Source organism: Neoarius graeffei, chromosome 18 (genome assembly GCF_027579695.1).
Source record: "Neoarius graeffei isolate fNeoGra1 chromosome 18, fNeoGra1.pri, whole genome shotgun sequence".
Taxonomy (NCBI): domain Eukaryota; kingdom Metazoa; phylum Chordata; class Actinopteri; order Siluriformes; family Ariidae; genus Neoarius; species Neoarius graeffei.
The window spans coordinates 55,631,617-55,650,868 of NC_083586.1; the positions used below are offsets into that span (position 1 = coordinate 55,631,617).

General features: G+C 40.4%; 1 protein-coding gene across 4 annotated transcripts in view; it reads left to right on the forward strand.

Annotated features, from left to right (window-relative positions):
* Positions 1 to 19,252, forward strand: part of zgc:172122 (uncharacterized protein LOC571844 homolog) — a 65,349-nt gene that overhangs the window by 5,698 nt on the left and 40,399 nt on the right. For all 4 annotated transcript variants that reach the window (XM_060899030.1, XM_060899031.1, XM_060899029.1 and 1 more), the window contains 2 exons: positions 16,774 to 16,910; positions 18,765 to 18,831. In XM_060899030.1, coding sequence (XP_060755013.1) covers positions 16,866 to 16,910; positions 18,765 to 18,831 — 112 coding nt within the window. In that variant the 5' untranslated portion in view covers positions 16,774 to 16,865. The remainder of the gene's footprint in view (positions 1 to 16,773; positions 16,911 to 18,764; positions 18,832 to 19,252) is intronic.

The following is a 19,252-nucleotide window of genomic DNA, read 5'->3' on the forward strand; positions in this document are numbered from 1 at the left end:
GTAAAAAAATTAAAACACAGATATTTAAACACGGTAAATACATCTTTCTTTGTCAGGTAGCTCTGTGAGATAGAGTAGGAAAGTGGAAATTAATCTAATAATGCAATAAGTGCTAACATGATATGCAAACTGGGTTGATTTCTGATTTTTGTTCTAAATTGTTTTAACTGATGCCATGCCTTCAGTGTACGACTTCTGCATTTGACAGGTTTGCATCAGTTTCCATGTCTTATTACTAGAATAAATTAATTTCATACCATTTCATATCTTTACTATGTATTCCTTATTTCTAAGAATATAATGATAATAATAATGATTCTAAACTTCAAGAGAGAAAAATATCCAGCTAAGCTAATCACCATTAATGACAAAAAGATAGAAAATGTGAAGGATTTCACCTACAGTGGATATAAAACGTCTACACACCCCGTTAAAATGATAGGTTTTTCTGATGTATGAGACCACGATAAATAATTTCAAAAATTTCCCTGCCTTTAATGTGACCTATAACCTGTACAATTCAATTGAAAAACAAACAAATCTGTTCAGGGGAAAGACGTAAAAAATGTACAATAAGCTGGTTGCATAAGTGTGCACACCCTTAAACTAATACTTTGTTGAAGCACCTTTTGATTTCATTACAGCATTCAGTCTTTTTGGGTTCACACCTGCCATCAATTAAAATGACTCTGATTAACCCCAAATAAAGTTCAGACATTTACTCAGTTGCTCCTCCAGCAAAAGCCAGGGTTCACAGAGAGCTTACAAAGCACCAAAGGGATCTCATTGTTGAAAGGTATCAGTCAGGAGAAGGGGACAAAAACATTTCCATGGCATTAGATATACCATGGAGCACAGTGAAGACCGTCATCAAGAAGTGGAGAAAATATGGGACAACAGTGACATTACCGAGAACTGGACGTCCCTCCAAAATTGATGAAAAGACAAGACGAAAACTGGTCAGGGAGGCTGCCAAGAGGCCTACAGCAACACTGAAGGAGCTGCAGGAATTTCTGGCAAGTACTGGTTGTGTACTACATGTGACAACAATCTCCTGTATTCTCCATATGTCTGGACTATGAGGTAAGGTCAAAGAAAAGCATCCAGGCCTGGCTACATTTTGCAAAAAAATGCATCAACTCTCCCAAAGGCATGTGGGAAAATGTGTCATGGTCTGATGAAACCAAGGTTGAACTTTTTGGACACAATTCCAAAAGGTACGTTTGGCGCAAAAACAACACTGCGCATCACCAAAAGAACACCATACCCACGGTGAAGCATGGTGGTGGCAGCATCATGTTTTGGGGTTGTTTTTCTTCAGCTGGAACAGGGGCTTTAGTCAAGGTGGAGGGAATTATGAACAGTTCTAAATACCAGCCAATTTTGGCTCAAAACCTTCAGGTATCTGCTAGAAAGATGAAGATGAAGAGGAATTTCATCTTTCAGCACGACAATGACCCCAAAAAAGTTTTGGAACGGCCCAGCCAGAGCCCAGACCTAAAGCCAATTGAAAATCTGTGGGGTGACCTGAAGAGGGCTGTACACAAGAGACGCCCTCACAATCTGACAGATTTGGAGCACTTTTTCAAGGAAGAGTGGGCAAATATTGCCAAGTCTAGATGTGGCAGGCTGACGGACTCTGACCCAAAAAGACTGAATGCTGTAATTAAATCAAAAGGTGCCTCAACAAAGCATTAGTTTAAGGGTGTGCACATTTACGCAACCAGCTTATTGTACGTTTTTTTTTTTTAATTTTTTATGTTTTCCCCCTAACAGATTTGTTTGTTTTTCAATTAAATTGGACAGGTTGTATGTCACATTAAAGGTGGGAAAAGTTTTGAAATTATTTATCGTGGTCTCATTTTTTTACATCAGAAAAACCTATCATTTTAATGGGGTGTGTACACTTTTTATATCCACTGTACTTAGGTGGTGTTGTAACTTATTCTTAACCTGGAACATCAGATTAGGAGATTGAGAGAAGAATTGGGCTAGCGCACAGCAAATTTGCCAAAATGAAGAAGCTGCTCTGCGATTACCATCTTAAATGAAATATCAGGATGAAGTTCTTCTACACCTACGTCAGAAGCCGGCTATGTTACTGCTGTGAGTCATGGACTCTTACACAAAGACAGTATGAAGGACTTGAGTCAGTATACACTCAGTTTCTTAGATGTATGATCCGGGGTGGAATGTCGAGAAAGTCATCACGCAAAGAAACAGAGGAAGCAAGAAAGAGATGGAAAGCTAATAACGAGGAGAGTGGTGCTGGCATCAACTGGGCATGGAAGTTCAACACGGAGAAGATTTTGACAATATGTCAAGCAGAGAAAATATCTGAGTAGATCAAGAAAAGAAGCCCTGTGATGACCTGGCGACTTGTCCAGGGTGTACCCCACCTTTCGCCCGTAGTCAGCTGGGATAGGCTCCAGCTTGCCTGCGACCCTGTAGAACAGGATAAAGCGGCTAGAGATAATGAGATGAGATGAGATCAAGAAAAGAAATGTCAACTGGGTTGCTCATGTGCCGAGGGCATCCGATGAAATATGAACAAAACGTCTGATGTTTGTGGATGAAAGGTATACAAAGACCGGATACCATCACAAAACGGTTCTGGAAACTGTAATCAAAATCCAAGAAGATTTGGAGAAAAACGATAGAAACATATTTCAAAGAAAGCTTATCTAAAAGGAAGAGAGATGGTCAAACTAACTTAGGCTACATCCACACAACAACGGCAACGAGATTTTTTTTTTTAGCGGGTAAAAAAAATATCCCGTCCACATGGGCAACGGATCAGTAAAATATTAGGTACATATGGCAACGCAACGCTTGCTGAAAACGATGCAATACACATGCCACACCTCTACGTGCGCTGTAAGACGGTCCCATCGGAGACACCAGAACAATAGAAGAAGTAGGACGCATGCGCATAAACCCCTTCTTCTACCCGGCGTGATGACTTGTTCTAGTCATGTGGTTGTGACGTCATCGTAAACAAATCCGTTCTACTCATCCAGACGACTTCGCAACGGCGCCGTTGCCAGATTTTTCCACTCTGGAAACCGTTCTCAAAAAATATCGTTTTGGGGCACCCAAAACGCCGGTGCCGTGTGGACGCCAGGCCGAAATGATAAAAAATTTTATCGGATTCACCTGAATCCGTTGCCGTGTGGACAGGGCCTTAGAACAAGTTAGTGCCTTAAGTTCCGAAAGGAATAATAGGTTAAGAACTATGTATGGATAAATGTTATTTGAGCAAAAATGTGTTAAAAATATATATGTGAGTGAGAGGTGAGAAAGAAAACTACTTTATGGAGAGCAAGCTGGGAGCAGAACCTGAGACATTGGGCTTCAATACTACCACTACTTCTACAGTGTCTTGCAAAAGTATTCATCCCCCTTGGTGTTTGTTCTGTTTTGTCGCATTACAAGCTGCCATTAAAATGGATTTTTGGAGGGTTAGCACCATTTGATTTACACAACATGCCGACCACTTTAAAGGTACACATTGCTGTTTTATTGTGACACAAACAATAATTAAGAAGAAAAAACAGAAATCTGGAGTGTGCATAGGTATTCACCCCCCAAAGTCAATACTTTGTAGAGCCACCTTTTGCTCCAATTAAAGCTGCAAGTCTCTTGGGGTATGTCTCTATTAGCTTAGCACATCTAGCCACTGGGATTTTTGCCCATTCCTCAAGGCAAAACTGCTCCAACTCCTTCAAGTTAGATGGGTTGCGTTGGTGTCCAGCAATCTTCAAGTTATGCCACAGATTCTCAATTGGATTGAGGGCTGGGCTTTGACTAAGCCATTCCAAGACATTTAAATAATATTTCCCTTTAAATCACTCCAGTGTAGCTTTAGCAGTATGTTTAGGGTCATTGTCCTGTTGGAACGTGAACCTTCGTCCCAGTTTCAAACCTCTGGCCGACTCAAACAGGTTTTCCTCCAGAATTGCCCTGTATTTAGTGCCATCCATCTTTCCTTCAGTCCTGACCATCTTTCCTGTCCCTGCAGATGAAAAATATCCCCACAGCATGATGCTGCCACCACCATGCTTCACTGTAGGAATGGTGTTCTCAGGGTATTGGGTTTGCACCACACATGGCATTTCCCCTGATGGCCAAAAAGTTCAATTTTAGTCTCATTTGACCAGAGAATCTTCTTCCATGTGTTTGGGGAGTCTGCCACATGTTGTTGGGCAAACTCCAAACCTGTTTTCTTTAAGCAATTAATTTTTTCTGGCCACTTTTCCATAAAGCCCCACTCTGTGGAGTGTACAGCTTAAAGTGGTCCTATGGACAGATACTCCCATCTCCGCTGTGGATCTTTGCAGCTTCTTCAGTGTTATCTTTGTTGCATCTCTGATTAATGCCCTCCTTGCCCGATCTGTGAGTTTTGGTGGGCGGGGCCTTCTCTTGTCAGGTTTGTAGTGGTGCCATATTCTTTCCATTTTGCTATAATGGATTTAATGGCGCTCTGTGGGATATTCAAAGTTTGGGATATTTGTTTATAACCCAACCCTGATCTATACTTCTCCACAACTTTGTCTCTGACCTGTTTGGAGGCTCCTTGGTTTTCATGTTGCTTGCTTAGTCGTGTTGCAGAGTCAGGGTCCTTCCAGAACAGGTTGACCTCATGTGACAGATCATGTGACACTTTGATTGCACACAGGTGGATGAATACTTTTGCAAGACACTGTAGTTCTACTACTAATAATCATAATGTTACTAATTTTAGGTAAGATTTTTATGCTAACTGTCACTAGCATTTTGAAGTTTTTGCTGAAATCCTCGCTTCATGAAGGAAAACAGTAATCCAAAAGGCTGCTATGCTCTTAACTGTGACTTTAATAGCACAAAAAAAACCCAATTCCTGCCTTTATTGTTTGTCACAATTTGTTGGATTCTTATTTGGCTGTGGCAAAAAGAAACGAAGCCAGCTATTTCATTTCCAAACAGGCTGAACCTATAAACCACACAGTTCAGTTTCTCAAAGGATGCTTCCCGGTCAGTTCCCAAACCACATGGGCTACCACTGTACTAAACCGCAGGTCAGAACAGCATTCACACTGATTGCTGTGGTTACATTCAAGCTGGGTATTATTTTGACACGGGCCACTATTTTGTGCGATACTGTAGTACGCTGCCCTTTAGTTGAGGTGTGTAAAGGGAGTGGGGCTGCTATAACCACAACCTCGCCACTGTGAGTGAACTTCCTGGCAGCGTGGGTGCTTGAGGTTAAACACCAGACTCTTTTAATAGCACAGCAGGGGCAGGGCTCAGCATAAAATAGAGCAAAATGTATTTTAATCTCTAATGTTTACAGTGGCCTTGCAGGTAAGGTTGGTTTGTTACAGCTGCAGGAGTGAGGCATTCCATTCCCGAGCTAAATCAATATATGTACAATGGGGCAAAAAAGTATTTAGTCAGTCACCAATTGTGCAAGTTCTCCCACTTAAAAAGATGAGAGAGGCCTGTAATTTTCATCATAGGTACACTTCAACTATGAGAGACAAAATGAGAAAAAAAAATCCAGAAAATCACACTGTCTGATTTTTAAAGAATTTATTTGCAAATTATGGTGGAAAATAAGTATTTGGTCAATAACAAAAGTTCATCTCAATACTTTGTTATATACCCTTTGTTGGCAGTGACAGAGGTCAAATGTTTTCTGTAAGTCTTCACAAGGTTTTCACACACTGTTGCTGGTATTTTGGCCCATTCCTCCATGCAGATCTCCTCTAGAGCAGTGATGTTTTGGGGCTGTCGCTGGGCAACACGGACTTTCAACTCCCTCCAAAGATTTTCTATGGGGTTGAGATCTGGAGACTGGCTAGGCCACTCCAGGACCTTGAAATGCTTCTTACGAAGCCACTCCTTCGTGCCTGGGTGGTGTGTTTGGGACCATTGTCATGCTGAAAGACCCAGCCACGTTTCATCTTCAATGCCCTTGCTGATGGAAGGAGGTTTTCACTCAAAATCTCACGATACATGGCCCCATTCATTCTTTCCTTTACATGGATCAGTCGTCCTGGTCCCTTTGCAGAAAAACAGCCCCAAAGCATGATGTTTCCACCCCCATGCTTCACAGTAGGTATGGTGTTCTTTGGATGCAACTCAGCATTCTTTCTCCTCCAAACACGACAAGTTGAGTTTTTACCAAAAAGTTCTATTTTGGTTTCATCTGACCATATGACATTCTCCCAATCCTCTTCTGGATCATCCAAATGCTCTCTAGCAAACTTCAGATGGGCCTGGACATGTACTGGCTTAAGCAGGGGGACACGTCTGGCACTGCAGGATTTGAGTCCCTGGCGGCGTAGTGTGTTACTGATGGTAGCCTTTGTTACTTTGGTCCCAGCTCTCTGCAGGTCATTCACTAGGTCCCCCCATGTGGTTCTGGGATTTTTGCTCACCGTTCTTGTGATCATTTTGACCCCACGGGGTGAGATCTTGCGTGGAGCCCCAGATCGAGGGAGATTATCAGTGGTCTTGTATGTCTTCCATTTTCTAATAATTGCTCCCACATTTGATTTCTTCACACCAAGCTGCTTACCTATTGCAGATTCAGTCTTCCCAGCCTGGTGCAGGTCTACAATTTTGTTTCTGGTGTCCTTTGACAGCTCTTTGGTCTTGGCCATAGTGGAGTTTGGAGTGGGACTGTTTGAGGTTGTGGACAGGTGTCTTTTATACTGATAACAAGTTCAAGCAGGTGCCATTAATACAGGTAACGAGTGGAGGACAGAGGAGCCTCTTAAAGAAGAAGTTACAGGTCTGTGAGAGCCAGAAATCTTGCTTGTTTGTAGGTGACCAAATACTTATTTTACTGAGGAATTTACCAATTAATTCATTAAAAATCCTACAATGTGATTTCCTGGATTCTTTCCCCCATTCTGTCTCTCATAGTTGAAGTGTACCTATGATGAAAATTACAGGCCTCTCTCATCTTTTTAAGTGGGAGAACTTGCACAATTGGTGGCTGACTAAATACTTTTTTGCCCCACTGTATATTCTCAATTTAGCAGGCCCACTTAGCATTAAAAACAACCACTGACACAAAAGAAATTGTCCAGATATTCCCCCTTGATTGATTGATTGATTGATTGATTGATTGATTGATTGATTGATTGATTGATTTTATTTTGAATTGATAGACAATAAAATCCAAAGGATGACACGCTAAAGTGAAAAACACTTATTACCAACATGGTCGTTGATGTTAAGACATAAAACATAAAAACAATAAAACACAAAACTTAACACAGACAAGTCCAAGAACATTACTAAAACAAAATGGGACAAATCATATAAAATAATCAATTGCCCTACGCTACAAAGAGAAAAATCTCACCAAATTGATTATGAATCGGTTACTCTATTCTATAAAAAAGTCTTAACCTGATTTCTAAAAGGCCCTCTGATATTTAAGATTTTAATGGAAAGTGGTAAACTATTCCATAACATGATACCAGTGTAGAAAAAAGTGCGTGTGGCTGCATTATTGACTCAGGGCACTTTAGAAGAGCGGACACTGGCCCCAGTGTTATGATTATGCTGTGTATAATCCATTGTTATATGAGAGCATAAATATTTGGGAGCATACCCATTCGTGACATTATACATATGATTTAACTTAACTGCTCCACTCTGAGATACAACCCCGATTCCAAAAAAGTTGGGACAAAGTACAAATTGTAAATAACAACGGAATGCAATAATTTACAAATCTCAAAAACTGATATTGTATTCACAATAGAACATAGACAACATATCAAATGTCGAAAGTGAGACATTTTGAAATTTCATGCCAAATATTGGCTCATTTGAAATTTCATGACAGCAACACATCTCAAAAAAGTTGGGACAGGGGCAATAAGAGGCTGGAAAAGTTAAAGGTACAAAAAAGGAACAGCTGGAGGACCAAATTGCAACTCATTAGGTCAACTGGCAATAGGTCATTAACATGACTGGGTATAAAAAGAGCATCTTGGAGTGGCAGCGGCTCTCAGACGTAAAGATGGGAAGAGGATCACCAATCCACCTAATTCTGCGCCGACAAATAGTGAAGCAATATCAGAAAGGAGTTCGACAGTGTAAAATTTTAAAGGGTTTGAACATATCATCATCTACAGTGCATAATATCATCAAAAGATTCAGAGAATCTGGAAGAATCTCCGTGCGTAAGGGTCAAGGCCGGAAAACCATACTGGGTGCCCGTGATCTCCGGGCCCTTAGACGGCACTGTATCATATACAGGCATGCTTCTGTATTGGAAATCACAAAATGGGCTCAGGAATATTTCCAGAGAACATTATCTGTGAACACAATTCACCGTGCCATCCGCCGTTGCCAGCTAAAACTCTATAGTTCAAAGAAGAAGCCGCATCTAAACATGATCCAGAAGCACAGATGTCTTCTCTGGGCCAAGGCTCATTTAAATTGGACTGTGGCAAAGTGGAAAACTGTTCTGTGGTCAGACGAATCAAAATTTGAACTTCTTTATGGAAATCAGGGACGCCGTGTCATTCGGACTAAAGAAGAGAAGGACGACCCAAGTTATTAGCGCTCAGTTCAGAAGCCTGCATTTCTGATGGTATGGGGTTGCATTAGTGTGTGTGGCATGGGCAGCTTACACATCTGGAAAGACACCATCAATGCTGAAAGGTATATCCAGGTTCTAGAGCAACATACGCTCCCATCCAGACGACGTCTCTTTCAGGGAAGACCTTGCATTTTCCAACATGACAATGCCAAACCACATACTGCATCAATTACAGCATCATGGCTGCGTAGAAGAAGGGTCCGGGTACTGAACTGGCCAGCCTGCAGTCCAGATCTTTCACCCATAGAAAACATTTGGCGCATCATAAAACGGAAGATACGACAAAAAAGACCTAAGACAGTTGAACATCTAGAATCCTACATTAGACAAGAATGGGTTAACATTCCTATCCCTAAACTTGAGCAACTTGTCTCCTCAGTCCCCAGACGTTTACAGACTGTTGTAAAGAGAAAAGGGGATGTCTCACAGTGGTAAACATGGCCTTGTCCCAACTTTTTTGAGATGTGGTGTTGTCATGAAATTTAAAACCACCTAATTTTTCTCTTTAAATGATACATTTTCTCAGTTTAAACATTTATGTCATCTATGTTCTATTCTGAATAAAATATGGAATTTTGAAACTTCCACATCATTGCATTCCGTTTTTATTTACAATTTGTACTTTGTCCCAACTTTTTTGGAATCGGGGTTGTATACTGGCAGCAGTCCTACCTTTTTAAATACCTTTTAATACCGGATAACATTATTTTGCATCACTTGCAGTTTGTTTTTAAGTTTAGCTGACAATCCACAATACCAAGCAGAACATGCAAAACGAAGTATACTTCAAGTTCATTTTATTAAGTATCCTTAAGTAAAGTTAAAGTATATTTCCTTAAGTATACTTTTGTGTACCGAGTATACTGATATCAATGTACTTACAGTATACTTGTAAGTAAACTAATCTAATTTGACTAAATTGGCCCACTTTTAGTTTATAAAAAGTATACTTTAAGTCTAAGAGAAGTAAACTTTGAGTATACAACTAGTATTTTTTTTATTTTGTACTGCAAGTATACCACAAGTAAACTTATATACTAGTAGTTTACTAGTTCTATACTTGTAGTCTACTCTTTAGTTTACAAAACCATACTTCATAGTGTACTGGAAATATACTATGAGTTTTCTTGTTTTATATTTCTAGTCCACTTTTTAGTTTACTACAAGTATACTTTGTAGTATACTGGAAATATACTATTGGTTTACTCGTTACACACTTCTCGTCCACTTTCTGCCACTGGTATATGATTTTACTGATGAAATTTGACTTGTTTTTTGATGAAATTGTAAAAATTCAGATGAATTTTGGTGATGGTGTATAATGACAGCCAGTATGATTCAAGTCTGTCACAATGTTCTCACCTTTCTTTTCAAATTTGTTGGCAAATAAAATTAGAGAAATGTTTATCTGTCTCTTTGTGGGTTAATAACACTATGTACATAAAAGATAAGTTTAAGTTCCAACACTGTTTACTCTTAAGTTATTCCACTCCAGAGCCGACCGCAAACTTATGGTACATGTAGGTTTAAAAGATGGGATTTAAAACATCCCTTACAAAAAAGAAGTTTATTGAAGTGTGCTTCTAATATACTTCTTTTAAACTAAAAAGTAAGAGAGTATGCTTTCAGTTTACTTTTTGTTTACTTATCAGAGATATACTTAATAAAGTTATACATAAGTATACTTGGCTTATATTGAAAAGTATTTCGAAAAGTCTAAGTATATTAAGCTTATACTTAAACTTTTGATCAAGATATAAAGTATTAAAATATTTCTGCCTTATGTTTAAATGTACTCGCCCTGTAGTTGTGCTTATCCTTTTGATAGTAGCCTATAAAATACTTCTTTTTCACACATATTGGCTTCTTTGTGATATATGGCAGCATGTTTTAAATCCCATCTTTTAAACTTACATGTACCATAAGTTTGTGGTCGGCTCAAAACACTTAAGTTGTCTCCTGGTAGTGTGCATGAGGTAAGGGTTAGGGCTAGAAAACTAATAGTATACCTAGAAGGGTAATTGCAGTATACTTCAAAACTAAAACGTGGACTAGATGTATATAACCAGTAACTAATAGTATATTTCCAATATGCTATAAAATATACTTTTATAAACTAAAAAGTGGACTAGAAGTGTGTAACGAGTAAACTAATAGTAAATTTCCAGTACACTATGAAGTACGCTTTTGTAAACTAAAGAGTGGACTACAAGTATAGAACTAGTAAACTACTAGTATATAAGTTTACTTGTGGTATACTTGCAGTACAAAATAAAAAAATACTAGTTGTATACTCAGAGTTTACTTCTCTTAGACTTAAAGTATACTTTTTATCAACTAAAAGTGGGCCAATTTAGTCCCAAGAAGTATGCAAAAGTATACTTAAGGAAATATACTTTAACTTTACTTAAGTATATGTAATAAAATGAACTTGAAGTATACTTCTTTTTGATAAGGGTATGCATGTTCTGCTTGGTACTGTGGATTGTCAGCTTGTATATCTTGATCAAAAGTTTAAGTATAAGCTTAATATACTTTGACTTTTCTATATACTTTTCAGTATAAGCCAAGTATACTTATGTATAACTTTATTAAGTATATCTCTGATAAGTAAATAAAAAGTAACCTGAAAGCATACTCTCTTATTTTTAGTTCAGATGAAGTCTACTAGAAGCACACTTTAATAAACTTTTTTTTTTTGTAAGAGTAGTCGAAGTGGCATTGAATCAATGATAAGACAAGTAATTCCTTGATAGAAAATTCCAAATGCTTTGTCCTACAAAAAATAAATTTCAATTTACTGGCACACTTGGATAATATTTTGGCAGCAACAGATTCACAAGTTAGTGACTGTTCTAATGTTAACCCTGAATATGTAACGCTTGCTTGTGACACTATTTCAGTGCCATTACATGTAACCTTTTTCACAACTTCCTCTTAGTTCCAAATAAAATGGACTCAGTTTTACCCAGATGTCTTGAGAGCTTATTGTCAATAAGCCACTTGCTAACTCTCTCTAACTGTCTACCAAGAGTATTCTCAATCTCACTGACATCACTCCGAGGAACCAGTAATGCAGAGGCATTGACATATAAAAGAAGCTTAGATTTCACTGCAGATGGTGTATCACTGATATACACTACCGTTCAAAAGTTTGGGGTCACGCAGACAATTTTGTGTTTTCCATGAAAAGTCACACTTTTATTTACCACCATAAGTTGTAAAATGGGGTGGGACGGTGGTGTAGTGGTTAGCGCTGTCGCCTCACAGCAAGAAGGTCCAGGTTCGAGCCCCGTGGCTGGCGAGGGCCTTTCTGTGCGGAGTTTGCATGTTCTCCCCGTGTCCGTGTGGGTTTCCTCCGGGTGCTCCGGTTTCCCCCACAGTCCAAAGACATGCAGGTTAGGTTAACTGGTGACTCTAAATTGACTGTAGGTGTGAATGTGAGTGTGAATGGTTGTCTGTGTCTATGTGTCAGCCCTGTGATGACCTGGCGACTTGTCCAGGGTGTACCCCGCCTTTCACCCGTAGTCAGCTAGGATAGGCTCCAGCTTGCCTGCGACCCTGTAGAACAGGATAAAGCGGCTGCAGATAATGAGATGAGATGAGTTGTAAAATGAATAGAAAATATAGTCAAGACATTTTTCTGGCCATTTTGAGCATTTAATCGACCCCACAAATGTGATGCTCCAGAAACTCAATCTGCTCAAAGGAAGGTCAGTTTTATAGCTTCTCTAAAGAGCTCAACTGTTTTCAGCTGTGCTAACATGATTGTACAAGGGTTTTCTAATCATCCATTAGCCTTCTGAGGCAATGAGCAAACACATTGTACCATTAGAACACTGGAGTGAGAGTTGCTGGAAATGGGCCTCTATACACCTATGGAGATATTGCACCAAAAACCAGACATTTGCAGCTAGAATAGTCATTTACCACATTAGCAATGTATAGAGTGGATTTCTGATTAGTTTAAAGTGATCTTCATAGAAAAGAACAGTGCTTTTCTTTCAAAAATAAGGACATTTCAAAGTGACCCCAAACTTTTGAACAGTGGTGTAAACTGATAAAGTTTCCAGTAAAGTTTCCCGTTTCTCCAGCACTTTATCTCTAATTTTTCTACTGGAGCAGTCACGTGTGTGTGTGTGTGTGTGTGTGTGTGTGTGTGTGTGTGTGTGTGTGTGTGTGTGTGTTAACTGGAAAAACCTAATCTGTCTTCTCTTTAGTGTTGATGTTGTGCTGCTGTGCCAGGCTAGACATGAAAGCAGGGAAACAATTATGTTTTATAGTTTCCAGATGATGCTAACAGTAGTTGAAAGGTAACAACCTTGGCAGGGTGCAGGCTCTTTCCTGAAACTACACTTCAGACACACCGAATCAGCAGGCGTTTATTCAGAAAGTGGAAAAAAAAAAAGGTTCTTGAACTCACCTAGAGGATATCATGCTTATTATGCATTACAGCTCAAATCAGCTCAATTATGCATTACTGACTTCAAAAAGTCTTTGGATGGATCTAAATGACCGTCAGCATCCAACATCCAACATATATGTTGTCCATAATAGCTTTTTACATGTATGCTGCTTTAATTCCATTTCTCAGTTTAGTACAGTCCTGAGCAAAAGTCTTTTTAGACCCCCTAATTTCCATCCATTATCTGTAGCCACTTATCGCAGGCAAGCTGGAGCCTATCCCAGCTGACTACGGGCGAAAGGCGGGGTACACCCTGGACAAGTTGCCAAGTCATCGCAGGGCTGACACAGAGGCAAACAACCATTCACACTCACATTCACACCTACGGTCAATTTAGAGTCACCAGTTAACCTAACCTGCATGTCTTTGGACTGTGGGGGAAACCGGAGCACCCGGTGGAAACCCACGCGGACACGGGGAGAACATGCAAACTCCACACAGAAAGGCCCTCGCCGGCCGCTGGGCTCGAACCCAGGACCTTCATGCTGTGAGGCGACAGCGCTAACCACTACACCACCGTGCCGCCAACCCCCTATTTTATCTCATGCAAACTTTGTTATTGATTTCTATTTTATGACTTCTACATTATCGAGTCGGTACAAAAACATTTTAGAGTTCCAAACATTCGTGTTGTTTTTTTTTTCCAGCACAAAGTTAAATGTTACAGAAAAAAAAAATCTGTATCCGAGCAGCATATTACAAAAGAAGAGAGCACTTTTCGGGTTAAAAAAGAAAACATAATGAAGGCTACTGGGTTTTGGTGCAAAATTAAGAAGTGTGACAAAGTGTCCAGAAGAACTGTGGCTGGTTCTGTAAGATGCGCAGTAAAACCTACAGCTCATTTCCCGATAAAACTGCACTCACTGGACCTCATCTCATCTCATTATCTCTAGCCGCTTTATCCTGTTCTACAGGGTCGCAGGCAAGCTGGAGCCTATCCCAGCTGACTACGGGCGAAAGGCAGGGTACACCCTGGACAAGTCGCCAGGTCATCACAGGGCTGACACATAGACACAGACAACCATTCACACCTACGGTCAATTTAGAGTCACCAGTTAACCTAACCTGCATGTCTTTGGACTGTGGGGGAAACCGGAGCACCCGGAGGAAACCCACGCGGACACGGGGAGAACATGCAAACTCCACACAGAAAGGCCCTCGCCGGCCACAGGGCTCGAACCCAGGACCTTCTTGCTGTGAGGCGACAGCGCTAACCACTACACCACCGTGCCGCCCCACTCACTGGACCTGAAACTATATATTTTTTTAAAAGCAAAGTGTCGTCTCACACCAAATATTGACTTTGTTTCATTTATTATGGCTTACTGATTCCTGTTTATAGTTTTTTTTTAATGTTGAAACATTTCATTTCATTATTTTTAAGTCATTTTTGGTCCACAGCATTTCTTTACATGTGCGTAAGACTTTTGTATAGTACTGTAAATATGTGAAATCATTTTCATTGACTGACCAGAGCATAGCTTACTTAGGGCCATGATATTAACATAATCTTAAATATAAGATAGTATACAAAAGTGACATGCATATTTTTGAGTTGACTGCACCAAAATATATAAAATAATAAATGAAAAATGCCAAAAAAAATCTCCTAAAACTATAATAGCAATAACTTCTTAGTTGTTACTAAATAATTTTAGCATTTTACAGTTTCAATGCCATGCTGTAATAATTCAGCTGACCATTTAAAAATAACAGCTACAAAACAAAGTATAAATGAGATAATTAGTACTTTAAACTACTGAATTATTTACTGGGGGCCAGGCTTGTACTACTCAAGTCCAGGACTTGGACTCGAGTCCGACTTGTGCCCTAATTTTAAGGACCCGTGACTTGACTTGGACTTGAGCACTGATGACTCAGCAAGAAGGTCCGGGTTCAAGCCCTGTGGCCAGCGAGGGCCTTTCTGTGTGGAGTTTGCATGTTCTCCCCGTGTCTGCGTGGGTTTCCTCCGGGTGCTCTGGTTTCCTCCACAGTCCAAAGACATGCAGGTTAGGTTAACTGGTGACTCTAAATTGACCGTAGGTGTGAATGGTTGTCTTTGTCTATGTGTCAGCCCTGTGATGACCTGGCGACTTGTCCAGGGTGTACCCCGCCTTTCGCCCGTAGTCAGCTGGGATAGGCTCCAGCTTGCCTGCGACCCTGTAGAACAGGATAAAGCAGCTACAGATAATGAGATGAGATGCCATAATAATTTGGCATAAGATATTTATATCTACATTAAGTTTTATAATAATTTTGTGCAAGAGTGTCGCACCTGTACGCCTTGGTGCATGCATCAGATAGACTCTTGGGCCTGCTCCGGACAGCATGCACGCCAAGCGGACTCTCACATGCGCGCTGTAAATGACTTACACCTGCACAGGATTAAGGTGCAATCAGCGCACTGATATAAAAACTGTGTAAACACACTTACTTTGCGAAGTATTGAGTTGCATTGCTGACACGTTACCGAGCCTTATTTCCTTGTTTGGTTTCCTGATCCCTGATTTCCTGTTTCTCGTCTTTGATTCTGCCGAGTCTACGAGAGCCTGTTTGTGCCTCGCTTGACCTGTTGCCTGTTTCACCGTTTCACGATTTTGCCTGCCGTTCTGGATTGTTTACCATCTTCACTTGTATTAATAAACACACCTTCTGCACTTACATCTGTCTCCCAACCATCTCTGACAGAATACTTCACACTCCCTGATAAAGAGAAGCACATTCACCTGTTCATGGAACAAACTAATGTTAATGGCGCTAAAACAGTCACCGTGAAATGGTGCGCTTGGAGTCTTGGACTCGACTCGGATCAATAGTGGACTCGAATTTTTTTTTTAATGACTTGGACTTGACTCGGACTTGAATACTGTGGACTCGACACTGGACTCGGACTCAAAGTTTAGTGACTCGACTACAACACTGTTGAGGGGCTAATAACCATAATGTGATACATTATACTTATAGGCATTTAAAATAATTATTGAGATATTTTGATTAAACAGAGATTTTACAATAAGAGCTGATCTTTGTATCCTAAATGTAAAAAACAATTATCATGACTAACTGTTTCGTAACACTCAATTTTTACTGCTACAGTTACTAATTATTTTGTAACTACCATAACCTAACAGAATGGTAACATTATTTCTGGGTAAATATTTTTTGCTACCGAATAATTGATTTCATTATTTAGCTATTATTTAACCAGGAAACCGACATGTTGTTTGTTCACTGTTAAAGGTCTACCAGTTAAATGGAAACTGAAAACCACATTACTTCGGGCTACATGTTTTCATGATGGGTGAATAATGGCACCCTCACCGCAGTGATGAATAGCCTAATTAAACATGGACTGGTGATCCCTGTGGAGTAAAACACCACACCCTGATGATCACAAAGCCTTTGACATTTCTATAAGTCAAACATCTGGTTCTTTTATCCTATTAATCATGAAAGAATTTGTTATTGTGCTTTGCCCCTCATTATTTTGTTTTTGAATCACAGATTATGTTGGCTATGTTTTCAACAGACTTTCCTTACTTGTACATAATATATATATATATATATATATATATATATATATATATATATATATATATATATATATATATTGCATGGTATCTGGTCCTACTAAAAAAAGAATAGAATCAACTGAACAAGTATATTTGAGTAAACTTGATATGTATAATTTGTTCTGCAGGTTTTGATGTTTATTTCCCAAAGATTGATGACTAGCAATAAACGATGGGCATTGATTAAGATGATCTATGTGAGGAAGACAACTGACGCTGCATGAACAATTTACAAAGGAACAGTAAACCTCGGTTTCAGCATATGGTAAGTGTCTTTCAGATAATCCATGGAGGTCTATGGTGTTTACTTAATCTCTTTATATGCCTGCTGATTATGCTGTCTTGGTTGAGTCAACATCAGCAGTAGTCCATAGTAATTTTCAGGGTGGGGGTGCATGCATCTACCTGTGGTGTCTGAAGCATTGCTGTCAGTACAGCTTTAAAGCAAGCAGAGGTTTGTTAAAACCTAGGAAATTTTTTACCTCGCCCAGGATGGAGTCCATCGGGGGTGAGGTATTGTTTTTGGTGAGGTTTCGTGGCTTGTTTGTTTGTTTGATTGTTTGTTACCTCACCCGGGACGGAGTCCACCAGGGGGCAAGGTATTGTTTTCGGTGGGGTTTCTTTGTTTGTTTGTTACCTTGCCTGGGACGGAATCCACCAGGGAGCGAGGTATTGTTTTCAGTGGGATTTCTTTGTTTGTTTATTACCTCATCTGGGACAGAGTCCACCAGGGGGTGAGGTATTGTTTTTGGTGGGGTTTGTTTCTCATCTCATCTCATTATCTCTAGCCGCTTTATCCTTCTACAGGGTCGCAGGCAAGCTGGAGCCTATCCCAGCTGACTATGGGCGAAAGGCGGGGCACACCCTGGACAAGTCGCCAGGTCATCACAAGGCTGACACATAGACACAGACAACCATTCACACTCACATTCACACCTACGGTCAATTTAGAGTCACCAGTTAACCTAACCTGCATGTCTTTGGACTGTGGGGGAAACCAGAGCACCCGGAGGAAACCCACGCGGACACGGGGAGAACATGCAAACTCCGCACAGAAAGGCCCTCGCCGGCCCCGGGGCTCGAACCCAGGACCTTCTTGCTGTGAGGCGACAGCGCTAACCACTACACCACCGTGCCGCCGGGGTTTGTTTGTTTGTTTGTTATTTCACCTGGGATGGAGTCCACCAGGGGGCATGTTTTTGTTTTTGGTGGGGTTTGTTTGTTTGTTTGTTTGTTTGTTTGTTATCTCACCTGGGACGGAGTCCACCAGGGGGCGAGTTTTTGTTTTTGGTGGGGTTTGTTTGTTTGTTTGTTTGTCTGTCTGTTATCTCACCTGGGACGGAGTCCACCAGGGGGTGAGTTTTTGTTTTTGGTGGGGTTTGTTTGTTTGTTATCTCACCTGGGATGGAGTCCATCAGGGGCGAGTTTTTGTTTTTGGTGGGGTTTGTTTGTTTGTTTGTTTGTCTGTCTGTTATCTCACCTGGGACGGAGTCCACCAGGGGGTGAGTTTTTGTTTTTGGTGGGGTTTGTTTGTTTGTTATCTCACCTGGGATGGAGTCCATCAGGGGGCGAGGTATTGTTTTTGGTGGTGTTTGTTTTTGTTTGTTTGTTTTGTTTTTTTGTTAATGATATTACGGGAAAATGGCTGGACTAATCTTTATGAAACTTTCAGGATAGATGGGCATTAGTCTCAAATAGAACCTCCAACATTTTGGGGGCCATCCAGTCAAGATCAAGGTTTTTGTGGCTACTGTTTCATATGGCAGTGGTAGCCACTATGTCATCGTGCTGTAAGAATGTAAGAGTGTAACAGTCATGCAGTACGGTGTGTTCTGATTGGCTGAGAGCAGTACGGTGAGTTCTGATTGGCTGAGAGCAGTACGGTGAGTTCTGATTGGCTAAGAGCAATAAGCAGTACAGTGTGTTCTGATTGGCTGAGAGCAGCAGAGAATCAGAACCATGTTTATTGGCCAAGTATGTTCACACACAAGGTCAAAATCAAGATCAAGGTCACCAAAAAGGTCAATTTTTTTCATGATATCTTCCTTCATATTCATTATAAGTGCTACTGGGCAAGGTTTGTTTTGCCTGGCAACATTTGTTTTAATTTTTTTTTCAGGCTAAGATGTGTGGACGTGTCTCTACGTGCTTGTGGTTTGCCGTGGTACTGCTCCCTGCACTGCAAGGTACATAAACACCTACACTGGATATAATAAGCTGGTTGCATAAGTGTGCACACCCTTAAACTAATGCTTTGTTGAAGCACCTTTTGATTTAATTACAGCATTCAGTCTTTTTGGGTCGGAGTCTATCAGCCTGCCACATTTAGACTTGGCAATATTTGCCCACTCTTCCTTGCAAAAGCGCTCCAGATCTGTCAGATTGCGAGGGCATCTCTTGTGTACAGCCCTCTTCAGGTCACCCCACAGATTTTCAATCGGGTTTAGGTCTGGGCTCTGGCTGGGCCGTTCCAAAACTTTTTGGGGTCATTGTCATGCTGAAAGATGAAATTCATCTTCAGCTTTCTAGCAGACACCTGAAGGTTTTGAGCCAAAATTGGCTGGTATTTAGAACTGTTCATAATTCCCTCCACCTTGACTAAAGCCC